This window comes from Mus caroli, unplaced genomic scaffold (assembly GCF_978045245.1).
Source record: "Mus caroli unplaced genomic scaffold, Mus_caroli_1 scaffold_1, whole genome shotgun sequence".
NCBI lineage: Eukaryota > Metazoa > Chordata > Mammalia > Rodentia > Muridae > Mus > Mus caroli.
This window is the reverse complement of record NW_028227256.1, coordinates 81,453,442-81,474,451: the sequence shown is the minus strand read 5'-3', so window position 1 is coordinate 81,474,451 and position 21,010 is coordinate 81,453,442. Positions and strand designations below refer to the sequence as shown.

The 21,010-nt window shown below is 41.7% G+C and overlaps 1 protein-coding gene across 1 annotated transcript in view; it reads left to right on the top strand.

Moving 5' to 3' along the window:
* Positions 1-21,010, top strand: part of Dner (delta/notch like EGF repeat containing) — a 308,211-nt gene that overhangs the window by 275,120 nt on the left and 12,081 nt on the right. The window contains exons 10-11 of the mRNA XM_021173483.3: positions 3,092-3,205; positions 12,259-12,390. Coding sequence (XP_021029142.1) covers positions 3,092-3,205; positions 12,259-12,390 — 246 coding nt within the window. The remainder of the gene's footprint in view (positions 1-3,091; positions 3,206-12,258; positions 12,391-21,010) is intronic.

Here is a 21,010-nt window from a genome sequence, read left to right as displayed (position 1 = left end):
GCGACTCAAGTATGCAGCAGGGACTGTGAGCCCTTCCCAATTCATAGGAATCAAGTTTCTGCTAAGAAGAGCTTTTTGTCCAGCCTTGCTGCCAAAAATCTCTCAATGAGTGCTCGGGTAACTGAATACTTTAATCTATTAAAAAAGAAAAAACAACAGTGATTAAAGTTATTGCTAAAGGAAAAGAAATCCTAATACATGGAAGATTGCAACTATGTGTTCATAGCTTTGAGGGTTTTTAGTAAATCTATCTCATTGGTGACTTTGGTCACAAGGTCCTCTGGTTTGATAGCCAGGAATGCATATTCTGTGGTGGTGTTCACCTGGAATCCTGGTACTTGGGAGGTAGAGGCAGGTGGATCAGAAGTTCAAGGTCATCATAGGCCATACAGTGAGACTTTAATGTAAAACCAAAAGCATAAGGCCCAAATCCAGGGCTTTGAGTTGACTTTACTATCCCAACCTATGAGCTGTGGGAGTGTGTGGAAGGGCCAGTTGGTTCTGCAGATCCAGGGGCATCTCTGTGAGGGTCCAGTATTGATAGTGTATTAGAAGCTAGAGACATTGAACCAGACCAATGACTCAATGCAGCGAACATTTGCAAGGAAAGCTGTTTGGGTAAAAGGGTGTACATCATGTGACACACAGCAGGATTCATGGAAGATGTTTTATATTTTTTTTTATTTTATTTTGGTGGGAGGTTATAAGATATGGAAGGACTGGGAAACCAGTGGGATTGGGGTGCATGTGAAAATCACAAAGAATCAATAAGAAAATATGAAAAAAATAATTTGCTATTAAGAAAAGTAGGTAGATTAGATGATAGAGAGATGATAGATAGAATATAGGTAGATACAGTTATTATGTACAAATTGTGGCCTAGAATTTGCTTTTTAACATTATTTGGAGAATGTAGTTAGCTCTCTTGCCCTGGCTGGACTGGCTATGGATTTCTGGGTGCTGGATGAACGTGACCTCCTTATAGCTATTCAGGTCAGCTGGCCTTCTCCCTGAACTTTGGTGGTGGCTTTATTTCACATTATAGCTGGATCTTTTTGTTGCTTGGTTTCCATTGATCAGCTCAAAGGACACTTGTGGTCTTTGAGATTTCTAAATTTTTGGATTATAATATAATTACATTATTTTCTCCTTCCTTCTTCTCCCTCCAAGCTCTCTCATACATACATTCTCCTTGCTCTCTTTCAGATTGATGGGTCTATCTATCTATCTACCTATCTATCTATCTATCTATCTATCTATCTATCTATCTATCTATCTATCTATCTATCTATCTACCTATCTACCTATCTACCTATCCTGTTCAACTCATATAGTATTATTACTTCTATGTATATATTTTCAGAGTTGACCATTTTGTATTGAATATTCAATGGGTATGCTCTTCCTTGGGGAATTCTCTCTCTCTCTCTCTCTCTCTCTCTCTCTCTCTCTCTCTCTCTCTCTCTCTCTCTCTCTCCCTCCCTCTCTCTGAGACAAGGTTTTGAGCTTATTATGGAGTCAAGGGTGACTCTAAAACTTCTGATTCTCTTGACTCAAACTTTGGTGTATTGGGATTGTATGTGTGTGCCACATACATGTATGTGTGCCTGGTTTCTGTGGTTTGAGGGATCAAACACTGGGTGAGCTACATCCTAAGACTCTAGGAATGGAAGCTTCAGGTAGAGACCATGTACATCCAAGTGCAGAAGTAAGTTTCATATTACCAAGACAGGGAGGTTCCCTCCAAGGCCCTGGACACAGAGAGGAGAGACTTCTTCCCTCAGGTATGAAGCAGTGAGATCAGGGAAACACTTGGGAAAAATTCCAGACAAGATGCTGATCAATGCTTGACTATGACAAATATTCAACACAGATCCAGAAATTAAGGGCTGCTTTTCTAAAACGGTTTGCTCAAGTAGGGCGATCTCTTGTGTAGGCAGGAAGTCCATTTTATATTCTTCTGTCCCCCTTTCTTGAGCCTCATTTCTTAAGGCAGTGACAAAGAAAGGAGAAAAAAGGACAGCAATGTGTCAGAGCCCACAGGATGAGTCATTGGGTGTGGCAGTCACTTGAGCAATAGAAGCTGAGGAAGGAAGTGGAGGGCAAGTGAGGTCAGCGTCACATTGCTCTTATTTGCTTCATGCTCATTTTGCTTGAGACTGTCAGGATGGGCACTTCATTGTTCCTGTTCTCACCTGGGACAGGATGTAAGATTTTTTTTCTACTTCAAAGAATCTGGGATGACTCCTAGTCTCACCTTCGTTGTCATTCAGCAATGTTGAAATGTCTCTCTAGTTGTCAAACACTTTTGTGTTTCCTTTGGAGACTCAGTGTTTGCCATTGGGATTTTTTCTTTTATTCTTTGAGATTTCTATACATATACACAATAAAATATTGTCATATATACACTCTATCTCCTTTTCAGTCCCCCTATCTGTTCAATACCTCCTCCATAACTTCATGCCCCCCACCCCCACCCCCAGCTACTCATTAAAGTCAATTACTGCTGCCTAAATGTTCATGAGTGTTGGGGCCAGCCATTGAGAACCTTTAACTTTCAGGTTTTTGACTTCCTAGAAATGCCATAGGTTTTGGGATATGTAGAGAACACGGAGATAAGTTTTCTTAGTAGAGCCCATGGGCAGGAATTAAAAGGATTAAGTTTGTTATTTTCTAATAAGGCACATATTTTAATGCTATTCTAAAGCAAGGAGTGGGCACACACACATTCATATACGTAAAAGAACAGATGCATATGTGTACATATGCACATATTCATTCACATATATACATGCATACACACATGCACATATAAGCATACACACAAACATGCACACATATCATACACATATGTATACAACACACACATATACACATAGATATGCACACACATACATCACACACACAGGTATATATACACATGCTCTCACACACACACACACACACACACACACACACACACACACACACACACACACATCATGAACCTATCCCCAGTGCAGTCACATGCTAGTGAAACACCTCCCTTTTGAAGGCTATAGGAACCAGAGAGTGTTCCATGAGTCACCCTCTCTTGTTTGCTTCTCTGCAGGAACACACTGCGAACTGTACAAGGACCCCTGTGCTAACATCAGCTGTCTGAATGGAGGTACCTGTGACAGCGAGGGGCTGAATGGCACGTGCATCTGTGCACCCGGGTTCACAGGTGAGTGATCCAGGAGCATGCTTTCAAACTCACCACACAGTCTGTGTGGTTGCCAAGGTTAAAAGACCCCAAACCCTCTGCCATGAACCACTGCCAAACAGGGATGCCTTTATAAAATGTCAGGAGGCATTGCTTCAATGAGATCTATTTTAAAACAATAGACTGTGTTGTCATTAAAGTAGGCTCTTCTGAAGTGAGCATTTGTCATTTAGATTTGCTGCAACTGCCATCCCTGTGCATTTCCAGAGTAGGAGCTTTGAAGCTTAAGCCAGAGGCATTTAAGAGAACACTTGAAAGTGGTAGTATTAATGTAGTGTGAAGGGGACAGGAGTGTGTCTTTTGTGCAAGCTCCATTCAGATACTGTTTTATTTTTATTGAATGTGGTAAATGTAACAGAATTTTGAGAACTGTAGACAATTGATGGTATTGGGGAGGAAGGGTTCAAGGTCATAATGGGAAGACCCACTGGAGTGGGCTGTGACAGTTGCAGACACAGGAACTGGGTTCACTCAAGTCTCTTGGTGGCTTCTGAACACTGTCAGGGAATTAAGTCTATATCAGGGGACCCAAGCTAATAGGATTTGTTATCCGTGCTGTACCCACATGTGTGGGTTAAAAGTGGGGGCCCTCAGGAAGTTTGACTGCGTGCACCTCAGGCTGGGCGGGTGTTAGGCTGTGAGAAGCAGCAGGATCTGTCTCCAGGGGTGGGGAAGCGCAGTCTGAGGTTCCTGAGAAACTTCTGGAGTTGGCTCAAGGTTCCCCGGGCTGCACAGAGGCCAGGGGTGGCAGGTTCTAGCTCTTGGGCACTACAGCCGCTGCTGGATGCCATGGAAGAGCTGAGAACTGAGTGGAGGCCCGTGGGGCTGGCCTGGGGCCAAAGGGGAAAGCTGGGAGGAGAGATCTGGCTGGGTCCCTCGTGGGTGAGAGTGTCCTAGGCTTGCTTGGGCAGGTGGGTTGGCTGTGAATGTGTCTGGGAATGCAGAGAGGCCTCCTGCTTGAGATTAGGCTCAGCTCTTTAGGGGAAGACCTGCTCCATTGTCATCCCCCCCTGCCCCGTCCTGATGAGAAGAGGCAGTCCATGGTTTTAAAGCATTTATTGTCATGGTGGAGAGTTGTGCTGAGTGAAACTGTACCCCAGGAGGGCCTGAGGCTTTTGCAGGAAGGAGTGTCTGGGAAGGGAAGCTTAATTGGCTAAGCCCTTCAGGCCTTTGGGTACCTCATTAAAATGGAGATCTGTAGTCAAGTCCTCTACCTGTGGAGGGGCTTGGGGCATTGCTCTACGTGACTGAAGGACACAGAATTATGGAGAGCTGAGGCCTTGTGTCAGGAGCCTGGTGTCTAAGAGCATGGCAGGCAAATGCCTTCTGTTCCTGAAACCACAAGAGTCCAAATTTCAACCTTGGTTTTCCCTCTAGAGCTCAGACTAAAGAATAAGATAAGGTGAAGACTGGGGACATAGCTTAGCAGGTAAAGTGCTTGCTGAGAAAGTATAAGGACCTGAGCTAGTTACATCACTGGGGCCCACATACAAAAGCTGAGTGAGGTGGTACACTTGTCCTCCCTGAGCTGGGAAGGGGAGACAGGCAAGCTCACGGACCAGCTAACTTAGCAGCATGGCAAGTTCCAGGTCAGTGGATGACCCTGTCTCAAAACACAAGCTGATTGGTGACTGAAGGACAGCACTCAAGGTGGCCCTCTGGTGTCCACACACATGAGCATTCATAACCACACACATATCCATATGTGCATACACACATTCACTCCACACATACATGCACATAAGAAAAGAACACAAGGTCTATAATTTTGGTACATTGTTAAGTTAACAAAGGCAAAGGGTCCCTCTGCTATGAGGTTGGGAGAAGGCTGTGCTTAGAAGGAGGAGGCAGGTGCTCTGTAGAGAAACACGTGGCAACCTCTGATAGGGGCTCCTTTGCTTAGTCTTGACCTCTCCTTCTGGGACACCTCAGCCACCTCGACACCCTACAGCATCTTGCAGAGTCCACTGTCTAGTCCTTTCTGGGAATCCTGAGCTGTTTACCCTTGGGGAAGGGTGCCAACAGCCAAGTGGCTGGGGAGGACCAACTTCTGATCTTATTATTTTCCCCCTATTTCTCTGTTTTACATCCTGTGCTTTCCTTCTGGGTTGTCCTGAAACTGAGAAATGGGCTTGCTCCAGAAAATGACTTGCAGATGGTTTTGTTTATCTGATGGCTTATAAACACAGAGAGACATTTATATATCAGTCAGTGGAGGCAAAAAATGTGGTGGGGGAGATTCCTGGGTCTTTTCCAGATATTTCTCTCTTACCAGTAATAAATAAAAAGCATGCAAGAAATTAGAAGATTTAAGGTTATTGAAATAACTTACCCATTAGCATCATACTGCTGGAAAATAACTTCATTAACATATTGACATCTGAGAGTTTTCCTGAAGCTCTATGTATAGATTATGGAATACAGTGTAGGTGTATACATATATGGATACAAATGGGATCATAATATTCATGTTATTTTGCAGCCTACTTTTAACAAGAGTCAATGAATAAGTAAATAATAAATGTGTTTTCATATCAAGAATTACACCTTTAAATATTTTACTGTTTTATAATTTTTTTGTGTATGGAGTGTGTGTGTGCATATATGTGCAGGAACCCCCACTGAGGCCAGAAGGGACCATTATATCCCTGGAGCTGAAATTCTAGGTGGTTGTGAGCTGCCCAGTGTGGGGGTGAGAACAGAACATGAGTTCTTTGGAAGAGCAATGTGTGCTCTTCACAGCTGAGACATCTCTCTAGCTCCAGTGCTTTTACTTCTAAAGTGTTTTTACTGGTTGTCCTGTACTCAATTCTGTGAAATGCCACGATTTGTTTTTAGCTCATCTTAAGTTTGATTTTTGGCAGTTAAGAATGTTTCCTTACTATAAACAATAATGAAAGGAATGTCTTTACACGTGTATTCTTCTATGTACACTACCTCCCCCACCCCTTTTAGTACAATTCCCGAGGAATAGAAACTCAGGGGTCCAGGAGAACAGATTCTTACATATATGTCATGTTCTCCAAGGAAAAACAAAACAAGACAAGCCAAAAATGCTAACTTCATACCTAATGACATGACTGTCTGTGTCCTTGTCTGGACATACATCCTCCAGAGTTATCATTCCTGTACGCAGCTGTGTCTTTTTAATTGTTTAGTTTGAAGATCTGCTGTTCTAAGAGTTGAAGACTTTAGAGACATATTTCTTATCAGTTGTGTTCCTTCTTTTGTGAATACCCTGTTCAGAGCTGTGTCTGCTTTTCTGCTAGGATGCTCACACTAATTTCTTTAGCTGTTTAGTTTGACTGCGTTAAATCTTATCTGACAAGACCATAAGTATTTTCTCTTTGTCACTTGCCTTTCAGATGTGCACAGAGTGTTCTGTTTTTACATGTATTATATTTCAGCTTTACATAATTAACTTGACTTCCTCCCCCCCTTTTGTCCTTGTTTCTCAAATGGCTTTCACTCTCCAGGTTTTATTAATATTAGTATAGCCATGTGTGAGTTGAGCATTCAAATCTTTAATCCATTTGAAATTTACTTTGAAAAAATTTCTAGGTGAAAAGTGTAATATTTACTGTAGTGTTTATTTTTGTTTGTTTGTTTATTTATTTAATAATCACTAAATCAATATTTATCTTATTTCCAATGTGTTATTTTAGTAAACTGTCTTGGAGATCTTAAGCACACAGCAAACACATAGATTATCTATTCTTTTCTCCTTTAAATGTTTAAATGCTGGACAGCACTTCAAACGATATTGTTACCACTATAAGTTGTTCTGCCTGGAAACTGTGGAATAGCTTTGTTTCTTTATATGAATATATGTATTCTTGTGTGTGCAGTGCCCACAGAGACAAAAAGATGATATAGGACCCCCTCTGGGATTGGAGTTACAGGTGGTTTAAACCACCATGTGGATGCTGGGACTCGAACCCTGGTTCTCTGGAGCCTTCTCTTCAGCTTCTGACCTTCTTTCCTTTTTCTTGTCTACCTGATTTTCTCTCAGAGTATCTGAGGTTTGGTAAAACTTACAATTGGCCAACTAGTGAGTGGCTGAGAACCTCTTCATTGATGGAGCAGAGTGTGTTAGACAAGTAATGTCATTTAAGCAGGAGAGAGAGCTCCTCTGCTCTCCAAGCCTGGCATTCTTCTGCACAGCTCTTTCTATAGGACCATGACCTGGTATAGGTCCTCCCTATTTTTCAGTTCTTGGATTGGCATCCACCCTTTTCTCCAAGGCTTTGTTAATCTGTTAGCCTTATAGTGAGAGCTCCCTAAGGCTTTAGCTTGAATTTCTCTATGGCAAAATGATGTCAAACATTTTTAATGTATCTCTTTGGATATCTGCATACCCTCCATGGTAAAGGGTCTCTTCATGTCTTTTGTAGTTTTTTTTTTTTTTTTTTTTAAATCATGTCACAGCAAATCAAGGCCCCTTTCTATCCTTGTAGTTGTGGCTATTGATGACCTCGGTCACTAGCTGAAGTGTTTGTTAGATTTTTTTCCCCCCACCATTTCACTTTCTCTCCTTTTCCATGCTACACTGTGTGGAAGGACATCACTTGGCATTGCCTACCCTTAATGAGAGGCCTTTGCTCCTCTGTATTAGGGTGGGGTCACCAAAGGACTATTTGGAATTCTTCTCTGTGAGAGATTTGTTTATTCTCTGCCATTTATTAGTTTGCTCAATCATTTATTTATATTAATGAGGACTCATGGGTACTTAGTGTATGGTTTGTGTTACAGAACAACACTTTTTAGTTTATTTTACTGCTCACAGTGTTCCTACTTTGGGTACTGGGAGGCCTTTCATTTGGCTCCTGTGCCCCTTCTACATATCTGCATATGGGTGTGGGGGTTGCTGGTTTGTTGTGTTTCAGGACTTGCATGCTTTCTGACCTTTTAGGACTCTTCAGTCTCATCCTGTCTATTTCCTGCCCCACCCTGGAGTTATCCATTTCTCTAAGGTCCCCTGGATCCTTATTGAAGAATATTAGAAATAAATTCTAGGCACTAAAAGTACTTGTTGCCATTAGGATGTCACCGCGTTTAGACACCCTAGAGCCTCTTGGCTGACAAGGAAGTGTATGTTTGTATACTAATGTGTGCAAATGGTCCATGTGCATCCCACCATGCACTTATCTGGACCTATCTTGTTTAATGGCGGTTAATGGTGATATCCAACTCTAATCCAGCACCACAGGAATCCTCTTGGTCTTTTCTTATTTACCCATAACTCCCCACACCAACAGCAACCTAGGTAGTTTCTACTTCCAACATCCATTCAATTGTCTTTCAATTCCAATATGGGCCATAGCAGTAGCAAACTTGCTACCTTATGTTCTTTTAGGCAATCACTTTTCCAGCTAGAATAGAGGGTGTGCTTATCGTTTAATTAGTTTAACCAAGCCTAAGCAGGCATGGTGGTTCAAACATACAAATCTCGGCACTCCGGAGGTGGAGGCAGGAGGATTCAAGGTCACTATGTATCCTTTGCTACATAGTGAGTTCAAAGTCAGTCTGGACTCCGTAAGACCCCATCTCACCAGGGACAGCATTCTAACGCAACTCCTTTCCAAAGTTATCAGGTCGGCATCCCACGTGTTTCAGCCCTGTCCTGAGTGAGGCCTCTCTGGTCTTGTTACTTTGCTTCACCAACTGCGTTCCTTTATGGAATTTTCCAACTAGACATTATTTGTTTTGTTTTGTTTTGTTTTGTTTTTTTCCTTTTAAACTTTGTTTCATTAGTTACAAAGGCCACCTGTTTCCTTTCATGGAACTGCTTTTGAACCTTGGTCAAAAATCAGTTGGCAATATTTGTGTTGGTCTATTTTGAGTTCCTTCGTCTTTTTTGTTGATCGATGTTGCCTGTTTAATTGCCAATACAGCCTTGACATCTGAAATCTACTGTAGCTACATGGCTTTTAAAAGTGGACAGGTGGACTTCCTACATCATCCCCTCCTCCTCCTTCTGGTCATTGTATGTTAACACTGTGAGTGGTGGGACTAGTTTTATAATGCCAACCTTTTTATGTTGATCACTTTGTTTTGACCCTCGACTGGAGTGATTGTTGTGTCTTGCTGCTAAGATGAGACCCTCATCTCACCTTCACTGAGGCATTCTGAGCAGTAAACCTTGAATTCCTCCTCCTCTGATTCAAGTTTGGGAATTTTTGTCTCTCACTCTAGTTCTAGGCTTTTAGAATCCAATGCACACATGCTTTTTAAATAGCAAACTCTAGTGAGGCAGCATCAGTTTGAGAGACAGTATCGCACTGGGGTGGGAGACAGCATAATACTTTAGTATTTCACCTGCTTTATGTATCTGTCTTCCGAGGCAGCATTCCCAACACGTGATCTTGGCCTTGACAAAGTCCAGCTTTTGTCTCTTTATTTCAGCAAGCCACTGTGGCTGAGATCTTGCTGCTGGTGGACCTCAGGGGGACTGCAGCACACAGCTGCCATGCTTTGCTTTTTGGTACTTTGGAAGGTCTGGTGTCCAATTCTTCCAAGACTTTTATTTGTCATATTTCATTCAGACTTTTAGTTTATAGGGGTGGCTAAGACAGGTTCCAGTGGAAAAGTTCTAAATAAATAATGTGTTTGAACCTTGCTTCACCTATAATAAAGTTCTAAAATATGAATGAATAAGTGAAAGCGCCTGCTTGAGGCCTGCACATGTTCAACAGTAGCTACTGTGGCTGCAGAGGTTGTCATTTACACCTTTGAGCATGGACTTTGCTAACTCAAGGCTTTACTAACAGCAGTGATTTTGGATATATATATTTTAGTAGTTTTATATTTCCTCACTTACCCAAGGAAAGTACTACAAACAAATCAGTATGGTTATAGCTTTCTCTAAATACTACCCAGTATACATATTATCCACATTGCCTCTTACAAAGTAGTAGATTGAAGGCGAGGGAACTGGCTCAGCTGGTCAAGTGCCCGCCATGCAATCTGAGTTTGGACCTCCATCACCCATGTGAAAAGTGGGGTGCATGTCTGTAATCCTAGCATTGTAGAGGGAAGGGCAGAAAAAGTGGGCCACATGGCCTACTGGCTAGCCAGTCCAGCTAGTTTTTGAGCTCTGGGTTCAATGAGAGACCTTGTCTTTGAATAGAACAGGTTCCTTCAGTTGCTTGGAGAAAAATCCAGCAAGAATGAATGCAAAATTAGAGCTGAAAGGCACTGGAGTTGTGGGTGAATGAACTAACATTTGAAAAATCAGGATTAGAGTCTGATGTCCTAGAACAGTGTAGCACTCTGATGGAGGCTGTTGCAGGCTGTTGTTTAGTAAATATCTCCATTACGGCTGGCTTTAAATGGATGGAAGTGGCCCTGTTGTGTTTATCTGTGAACGTCATTGATCTTTGCTTTTCAGCCTTTCTCAGTACACCCTGTTGATGTGCTTTTCAACCAGTGTACCATGTAAGGTCATCTGGGGTGGTGTCGTCTGTGCCCTCCTCTTCTCAGAAGTGATCACCCTGCAGATACACAGGCACCACGTTTTAAACTGGTTAAGACAGGTTAGCACGAGGCAATTGATTCTCTGTCCTCTCTATTGATGTAAAGCATATTTATTGCAAGAAACAAATTCACCCTGTCCTGACTTATATAAAATGATTGTAATAATTTTAGGATGACCCTGAGACTGTGGACATTTTGTTGGACAGATTTGACTTGCCATAGTCAAATGCCACTTACACAAAGAGTGCCAAATGGAACAGACATGGAATCTTTCCATGTGAGATTCTTCCTTTAAAATGATCTGCAAGTAACATACGGTGGTTTTATAAATGTGAAGTAAACCAGTAACAGTTAGGAAGGCAATTTAATGCTAAATAAGCCTGGACGTACACTGACATGCTGTGTTCTGAGGATGGGACAATTGCTTGGTTCTGGTGTTTAGTTGATTGTGGCGATAACAGTAGCATTTTGTTTGTTTGTTTTATCCCTTTCTGTCTTTATGTAAGCAAATGAGGGTTTATTTTTTTCTCTTTTCTGTGTGTTATTTTTAAATTTTTTTTTCTTTAAGAGAGATTGCCTTGGTGTGAAGTATCCTCTTCAGCTTCAGTGAGAGGCCCTTAAGTTCAAAACATGTATTCATCTTGCATCAGTTGACTGTGATGGCTGTGAAATTGTTTAAGAGTGTTTTTGTTCATGGAACTTTTACCAGCAAGATACTTCTTCTATGGGGATATTTGGATCACAGTGATTTTGGTCTGTATGCTGGTTTGGCATGTTACAACAGGCTTTGTGGGCAGGTGAAGAACCCCAGAATGCTGGGTGTCATCAGGGTCTGGCTGTCTTCACTGTAAGGGAAGAACAGATTGGAGTGGATGTGAGCATCCTTTGGGCCAACATTTCTCAGGAGGAGTGTGTCAGATTTTGGGTAATCTCATGTTTGTAACTGTTGCTCCAGTTGGGCTCAATGTCCCCACTGAGATTTTCAGTCCCTTTCCCGCTGAATCTAAGCATACAGAAGGATTAAGAAAGGAGAATCAGTTTTCACAAAGGACTTGTGAAACTGGGTATTCAACTGTGTCTACTAAAAAGTCAATATCTAGCTGAGCGAAGTCAAACAATTGACGACAAAATAATCATGAGCTCTGAATGTTCTGTTTCCTGGAGCTTCATAAAAGGGCACGAGGTTCAACATCTGGCTCCAAAACAAAGCAGACTTTAACAATATTGAAAACCTAAGTTTGTCTTTTAGGTCAATCTCAAAAGGTTTAAGATGGGGGAATAACTTTACCTCTTCATGGGCTCAAGGAGTCGGCTTAACAATGGCTTTTCTTTACTCATTTTTTCCTCAAGTGAAAAGTCCTTGGTCAGCAACTTTCTGAGAGTTCTTCACTTTTTATAAATAGGAGACTGGGCTCCATGGCTGGAAGGTTGTGATCACCAGCCTGGGATCTTGTTTGTTTATTTGTTTTGTTTTTCAAGGAATTCATAGGGGGAATATAAGTAAAGCCAATCACTGTTAATTTTCTTTATCCTCCTAGGTGAAGAGTGTGACATTGATATCAATGAATGTGATAGTAACCCGTGTCATCATGCTGGAACCTGCTTGGACCAGCCCAATGGTTACACCTGCCACTGTCCTCATGGCTGGGTGGGAGCAAACTGTGAAATCCGTAAGTATCTCAGTTGTGAGCTATTTAGTTGTGGATATTTCCTTCAGCAAGAAGAGGGTGATAACTATAACCAAAAAGTCCCCATACCAATGACCATGACAAGGCTCAGAGGGACCATTTCAGTCACCCCTGTCTCCAGAGTCCAAGTAGTACTTTTGCCTCTTGCTTTCTGCCATGCCCAGTCCTTGAGCTTGCATCCAACCCTTCCACTGGGGATGAGAGTCTTTAAATGTCATCCAAAGTTTACTACTACTTGGTCAGCCAAAAAATGTGCTTCACAGGCAGGCATTAGAATACTATCAAAAAATGCAGCCTCCCTGGAAACTCTAAAAAAGCAAACTAGGATTTGAATTCCCTTTGGCTTTTGTGTTTTCAAGTGTCTTTGAATAGAACAGGTTCCTTCAGTTGCTTGGAGAAAAATCCAGCAAGGATGAATGCAAAATTAGAGCTGAAAGGCACTGGAATTGTGGGTGAATGGACTAACATTTGAAAAATCAGGATTAGAGTCTGATGTCCTAGAACAGTGTAGCACTCTGATGGAGGTGACAAGCCCTGACATGGGCTTGTTTTTATCTGTTTTGAAAGCTGACAAATCACCGGGCGTGGTGGTGCATGCCTTTAATTCCAGCTCTTGGGAGGCAGAGGCAGGCGGATTTCTGAGTTCAAGGCCAGCCTGGTCTACAAAGTGAGTTCCAAGACAGCCAGGGCTACACAGAGAAACCCTGTCTTGAAAAACCAAAGAAGAAGAAGAAGAAGAGGAAGAAGAGGAAGAAGAAGAAGAAGAAGAAGAGGAAGAAGAAGAAGAAGAAGAAGAGGAAGAAGAAGAAGAAGAAGAAGAGGAAGAAGAAGAAGAAGAAGAAGAAGAAGAAGAAGAAGAAGAAGAAGAAGAAGAAGAAGAAGAAGAAGAAGAAGAAGAAGAAGAAGAAGAAGAAGAAAGCTGACAAATATTCCCCCATTGAAAGGTATTTTCTCACTTAAACAGGGCAGTAAAACTTCATCTGATCCAACCAGGTGCCTGGAGGAGTGCTGCCTCACAATTCCAGATGATTCTTTTCATAGGACTAGTGTTCTAAGAGTACTTCTTCCTGGATGCTCGCATAGCTGACGGTGGTCTTTGATGCATAAGAGTAACTTGGGCTGGAGAGATGGCTCAGTCAGTAAAGTGTTTTCAGGATGAGTATGAAGATCAGAGTTTAGATCCTTATTGCCTACATCAAAAGCCATGTGTAGTGGCATGTATTTATAATCCTAATGCTTTGAAGGCAGACACAATGAAGATCCTTGAGGTTTGCTGGCCAGTTAACTTAGCCAAATCCATGACCCACATGTCCCAATCAGAAACTCTGTCTCAAAAACAAACAAACAAACAAACAAACAAACAAAACTCCAACAAAACCATATTAAACTGGGTGGCCTCCTGAGGGACGACACCTGAGGCTGAGTATCCCTGGTCAAGTTATAGTCCTGCCTATCTTTGACCTAACTGTTTCAACTCCAGTTGGTTCTATAAAGTGGTCTGACAAAAATCTCAAAACTGTTCTCAATCTTTTCTTGATAGACAAGTTCTTCTTCTGGCCATACCAGGGCTTTGGGCATTCTGTTCCAGAAAGAGATTCCTGGGGAAATTACAATTCCTTGGAGTCCACTGTTTTTAATAGTATGATAGCTAAAAGAAAAGACACAGTATCTCTCTTTAGAGGGTTATCTTTCATGCAAGAATGGTTACAGTTTGTTTTTAGACATCCATCTTGCAGAATTTGATATGAAAATTCCTAAAATATGCCTGTGCCTGAGACGACTATTATAAACAGAATAAAATGAAGAGCCAAGATAGTGTTTGGTAACCATGCATAAATACCTCATCATAACATCTTGGCTTTAGTTACTCTTGAAAGGGTTGGCACACATGACTCCATTTTTGTTGGCTATAAGAGATGATCTTATTACACAGTTCAGACTAAGAAGTTCACAATCTTCCTGCTTCAACCTCTTGGGTAATATTTGCTCAGCATGACATTATTTCCATCCTGATAAATTCCTCTCTTATCTCTGAACAACCTTTCATGAAGACATACCCTCAAACATCAGAAGATGAGTCTGTTTGTGACCACTCCCTAAATTTGTAAGATGTTTGAAGTTTTTATTTTTGTCGTGATGTAGATGTATTATTCTACAAAGAACCTAAATTTTATTTCAAGAGTAGAGGCTGAAATAATATATAAGGAACCTCTTGTGTAGGTCTTCTATGTGCTGACGCTAACTGTTGCTACCTCCTTTGTATGTTAAACATATTTATGTCCCTCTTTATTACACAAGTCTTCTAAGACACAAATTCAGGAGATGCTCTTCTCTGATCATGTCCATTTGGTTCTAGGGACTTTATATCTGAATGTCTGAGTCTTTCATAGACATGGGAAAATATCTGCTATAATTTTGTTGACTACCTTTTCTAAGCTCATAGTGGTCATCTCAACTCCTTCAGTCCATGGTCTTAGGTTTGGTCTCTTGAGCGAATCCTCCAGTTCCTAGATGTGTGGTCATGCTCTTTTAATTAATTCCTTTTTTGTTAGAGATGTTTGATTGAAGTGTTTCATTAGCCTTGTCTCCTACCCCTTAGAATATTTCTTCCTGCTTGATTGTGGCTATTGGTCATGCATTTCTTGTGTTTTTACATTTTATTCCTTGAGGATTTTTGTTTCCAACATTTCCATTTGTTTATTTATTTTTCAGAATCTCAATTTTCTTGCTGGGACTTTCTTCTGTGTTCCCAGCTTTCTTCATGCTCATTGTTGATTTTCTCATTTATTTCCCTCCCCTCCTTTCCTTAATACTGATTTTTCTCTCCAGGTCCTGGACTGGACTTCTCCAGTTGTTCATATCTTTTCACATACCACTGATCATTCTTACCAGAAATATTTTGAACCATCACCTGGTACTTTAGCCACTTAAGTGAATCCAGTGGTAGCAGAGTTCAGATCATTTGGAGCAGTCATGTTGCCTTGCTTTCTCGTGTTCCTTATACTTCTGTGTTGTAATTTGTACATCTATTAATTTGGATATTTCTTCTCTGTGTGGGTGATATGTTGTCCTTTTTATTGAATAGCCTACTCTGGAAGACTCTATCTCCAGTCTAACTAGGCAGGAAGAAAACAAACTGCTTTTAGAAACAACTATATCACACTATATAACAATATAGAAATAGACTCAAAAGTCAAATACCACCCATCAATCTATCACCAATAACTATAAAACTGAAAAAGACAAAGGCACTGTAGAATATGGCATGAAACTAAATATCATTTGTAGTAAAGAAGGGTGAAATAGTGAATGAATGAGTTAAGGGAACGAGTCATAGAAAGGGTAGAAAAGGGGGAGAGAAGCAATATTAAATAAACAGATGGAGAAACAAAGGGGTGGGTAAACGACGCTGCAGAGAGGACCAAGGGAAAAATAAAGAAAAGAAAAATAAGTGATTTCTCATTCATGACAAAGTTAAAAAGAAGATAAGGAAGATTAAAAGGGGAGTAAAAAATTAAAACATGAGAGTATTAAAAGGAAGAAAGTTGGAATACTATTTAATATAGAAAGAAATGAAAAAAAGAGGAAACAGGCTGAAGATAGAGAAAAATAGAAAGAAAAGAAAGAAAATGCCTCTATATGGACAAGTTTATAGACACAATTAGATGAAGATATGGAGGGGAATAACAAATAAAAAACTCTTAAAAATACAACAAAATGAATCTCATCTAAATGCTCACATTGTAATGGGGGTGGGGGTGGGGAGTTGGCTCAGTTCTTAAGAACAGTGGATGCTCTTTCAGAGGACCAAGGTGGTTTTGTTCCCAGGACCCACATGCCAGTTCACAAAAGTCTATAGCTCCAGTTATAGGGAATCTGAATCCTATTTTGGCTTCCATGAGCACTATATGCATGTGGTACACATACACACATGCACACACAATACCTGCACACATCTCCCTAGAGTTTCTATAGCTGGGATAAAACACAATGACCAAAAAGCAAGTTGGGGAGAAAAAGTTTATTTGGCTTACACCTCCATATGCTATTTATTATTGAAGGCAGTCAGGACAGGAACTCACACATAGGAATCAGGATGTAGGATCTGATATCGAGGTCATGGAGGAGTGCTGCTTACTGACTTTACCTTGCTTGCTCAGCCTGCTTTCTTGTAGAACCCAGGATGTCCAGGGATGTCACCACTCACAAAGGGCTAGGCCCTCTCCCACTGATCACTAATTGAGAAAATGCCCTATAGCTGGAGCTCATGCAGGCATTTCCTCAACTGAGGCTCCTTCTTCTCTGATGACTCTAGCTTGTGTCAGGTTGACACAAAACCAGCCAGCACAACACATAAAATAAAAATCTCAAAACGGGGGCATCACAAGGGTTACCAAGAAAGGACAAAAAGATAATGTGTTGGGCTAGCTTATTTCTTGGACCTTAAAATGTTTAAAGTGACAGTTACATGCGTGGGGATGGGTGTCAGTTAAATTATGGGCTCTTTAGGGAGTCCGTTTGATATCTGAAGATCACTCTTCATGGAAGCAATTTTCCTTTTTTTGTGTAGCAGGGACCTTTCTCTGTTGGCCCTATTCAGCTTTCCATTCTGTCGGCTGGGCACTAAGTTTCTCAAAAACCCTTAGGTCGCAAGGTGGCTTAGGTTTTAGCTGGAGATGCTCCCCAAGTGCTTAGGAATGTGGGAAGCAGCCACAGCACCAAGATTGATACAGGCAGAAGTCCATCTTTGTGTTTTAAGGACCTCCTGAGTATGAATCACCCTGCTGGAGGAATGTGGTGTGGGAATCGTGTTGACCCCTGGAACTTTAGAGTTCGCAGACTTAAGAGCTGTGGAGGACAGATGTGTGGCTTTAGGATTTGATCAACTCACTGGCCTTGGTTTAGCATCATCAAACCCAGGTCTTTGCTCAGTGGATGGACTCTGTACACAGCCAAAGGCAGGGCTGTCTCTCCATATGCACTTCCCAGACTTAGCGAAGCCCCCTTTACCCCTCTTCTTTAGTTGTCATAATCTGCTCTTCTGTTCCCCCAGAACAGAAAGATCTCCAGGTCTTCCTTGCCCAGGGGCAATGGCAGGTCAGAGCAAGACTCCCTGATCTGTGGATATTCTCTGATCTCAGCACCCCACTGTAGCTCAGTTTGTTTGTTTCAACTATTATTGTATGTGTATGCATGCACTGTCTGCATGTACCCAACATAGGTGGAACTCTTAATAAACGCCAGCCTAAAATTAACAACCAAAATAGTGACTTTCACAGCAAGCACAGTTTTCTGCCAACCCCTGTCACTGGGTGCTTTAATGACATCTCCAATTTACTCCTTATAAATCGGAGTTCTGGATCTCCTGCTTGCTCTTTCTTGGTCACTCTAAGGTCACCCCTACTTAGCTGCAGCACCTCATGCATCCAGTGACACAAGCCATGAAAAAGAGAGATTTCATTCTCTCCCTGTCAAGTCCCTCCTACCACATCTAATCCATCCCTGATGTCATACCCATTTGCTGCTCAGTGATTCATACTGTCCTCACTACCCCAGGCCAAGCTACTATCTGCTCTGCCCCATACTGGAGTATCCCCTGAAATGGCTTGTATACTCAGCCTTACAACAGTGTTTCTCAACCTTCCTAGTGCTTCGGCCATTTAATATAGTTCCTCATGTTGTAGTGATCTCCCAACCATAAAATTAGTTTCATTGCTACTTCATAATTGTAATTTTGCTAATGTTATGAATCATAATGTAAATATTTGATATTCAGGATATCTGACATGCCCAGTATTATTAAAATAAGAAATCCATCAAGACCCAAGGCTCTGCTAGTTGCTTCAAAAGCCTCAGCGACCTGCCCCTGGGAGATGCCTCTCCCTTCACTGGACCTGTCTGCCTCAGTCTCCTCACACTGGCATCTGTTGGTCTTATGTCCTGCTCTTCTGCTACAGGCCTGAGCTCATTATGCTGTTTTGCCTAGGGTAGTCTTCCCTCTGCTCTCCCTCACCCCTGCTTTATGTTGAGTGGCCACCACTGTGCAAGCTCTCTTGACTCAGTTAAATGATCACCCTGTCCCCTCCCCTGTTTCAGTGCAGCTGTTGTTGCCTTGGCACACCTGTACTTTCACGATTCAGTGACATTCTGCTGATGCTAGTATCTGTCTAAAGACCCAAGCTTCCAAGAACTCACTTCTCCCCAACTTTCTCCTTCATGCACATCGTAGGCACTCAAATCATAGGTGTACTGCAAATTGTTCTTTATAAAGTAGTATGTTCCCCTTTTGTCTTAGTGTTCCATTGCTGTGGCAAGCCACCATGACCGTAGCAAATCAGTTAATTGGGGTTGGCTTGCAATTTCAGAGGTTCAGTCCATTATCATCACGAAGGGGAAGTGTAGCGGCATGCAGACAGACATGATGTTGGATAAGCAATAGAGAGTTCTGTCTCCAGGTCTGCAGGCAGCAGGAAGAGAGCAACTCTGGTTCTGGCTTGAGCATCTGAAACCTTCAAGTCCAGCCCCCAGTGACACTCTTCCTCTAACAGGGCCACATCTCCTAATCCTTTCAAGTAGTGCCAGTCCCTATGAGCCATCTTCATTCAAATCAGATCCATTAACTGTCTGAACCCAGATGTCCCTCAACAGAGGAACGAATACAGAAAATGTGGTACATTTACATAATGGAGTACTACTCAGCTATTAAAAACAATGAATTTATGAAATTCTTAGGCAAATGGATGTATCTGGAGGATATATCATCCTGAGTGAGGTAACCCAATCACAAAAGAAGTCACTTGATATGCACTCACTGATGAGTGGATATTAGCCCAGAAACTTAGTATACCCAAGATACAATTTGCAAAACACAAGAAAATCAAGAAGAAGGAAGACCAACCTGTGGATACTTCGTCCCTCCTTAGAATGGGGAACAAAATACCCATGGAAGGAGTTACAGAGACAAAGTTTGGAGCTGAGGTGAAAGGATGGACCATCTAGAGACTGCCCCACCTGGGGATCCATCTCATAATCAGTCATCAAAACCAGACACCATTGCATACGTCAGCAAGATTTTGCTGAAAGGACCCTGATATAGCTTTCTCTTGTGAGGCTATACCAGTGCCTGGCAAATACAGAAGTGGATTCTCACAGTCATCTAGTGGATGGAACATAGGGCCCCCAATGGAGGAGCTAGAGAAAGTACCCAAGAAGCTGAAGGGGTCTGCAAGCCTATAGGTGGAACAACAATATGAACTAACCAGTACCCCCAGAGCTCGTGTCTCTAGCTGTATATGTAGCAGAAGATGGCCTAGTTGGCCATCATTGGGAAGAGAGGCCCCTTGGTCTTGCAAACTTTATATGCCCCAGTACAGGGGAATGCCAGGGCCAAGAAGTGGGAGTGAGTGGGTAGGGGAGCAGGGCATGTGGAGGGTATAGGGAACTTTCGGGATAGCATTTGAAATGTAAATTAAGAAAATATCTAATAAAAAAGTTAAAAAAACCAAAAAACAAAAAAAAAACAATAGCTGCCAATTTTTTCTCAGGCTAATTGATGCTTTTATTGGACAGCTTACCTTCTGCTATGGAAAACATGACACAATTTTATATTTTACCTTGTGGTTGTAGGCAGTCCATAGCCTTAAGAATTGTTTACTTTAATAATTTAATAATGACATCATCACAAACATGCTCCTTTTAGCTGAGTAAATTAGCCAGTCTTGCTGTGTTCACCAAGATAAATGATAAAATAGAGATGGACAATTTACTTTAGAATAAATTATGCAAATCAGTTGAAGTCTAATTTGGATAGATTTGGTTTTGTTACCAGCTTGCCTGTTTCACCGTGAACAGCTTCTCTGCCTCGCTCCCAGCAGTCCCAACATGTTCAATGTAAAAGCCCTTCAGAAAGCACAGAACTTCAGAAAAATTTAAACAGAAATGCAAATGTTCCTTGAGACTTACAAGTGGGACATTTATGAAATTTTCCCCCAAACAGCTCTTGAGCTGGCATTCCTGGTCGCACACCTGCTGGGGCCCATGAGATAATCCCATTCAGTGTGCTCAGGTTTAAGATTTCTTCTCCAAGCTGGGCTGTAGCCAACCCAGTAAATGATTCATGCAACGGGACTCTGGGGATGTGGAAAATCGTTGTCTTACGCTGATGGAGCCTGGATGGAGGATGGCATTTGCAGCCACCTGGCAAGAGAGGGTACACTGACTGCCTTTCAGAGAGTGTTAAGAGTGTTAGATTACACAGATCCAGGCTGACTACTAAACCAATTAGCTTGCAAAGCAGCCACCTTCACTTCTGTCAGGAACATTTCAGAAGCCAGGAAGGATGAATTTAGCTTCATGAGGGCATGGGATGAAACAAAACAGGTTTGTTTGTTTGTTGTTGTTGTTTGGTAAGAAATTGTGATAGATTTCTCCTTAAATGTCTAAATACCTTGGAATGGAAATACTGGTGCAAATGGAGGGACGTGCAAACTGTGGGCAACTCATCCTACATGGAACAGCACCGTGTGACCATATATTGAGGTACAGTGCTCTTCTCACAGTAGTTCTCATGTGTGTATACACAATCAAGATGATGTACATGTTT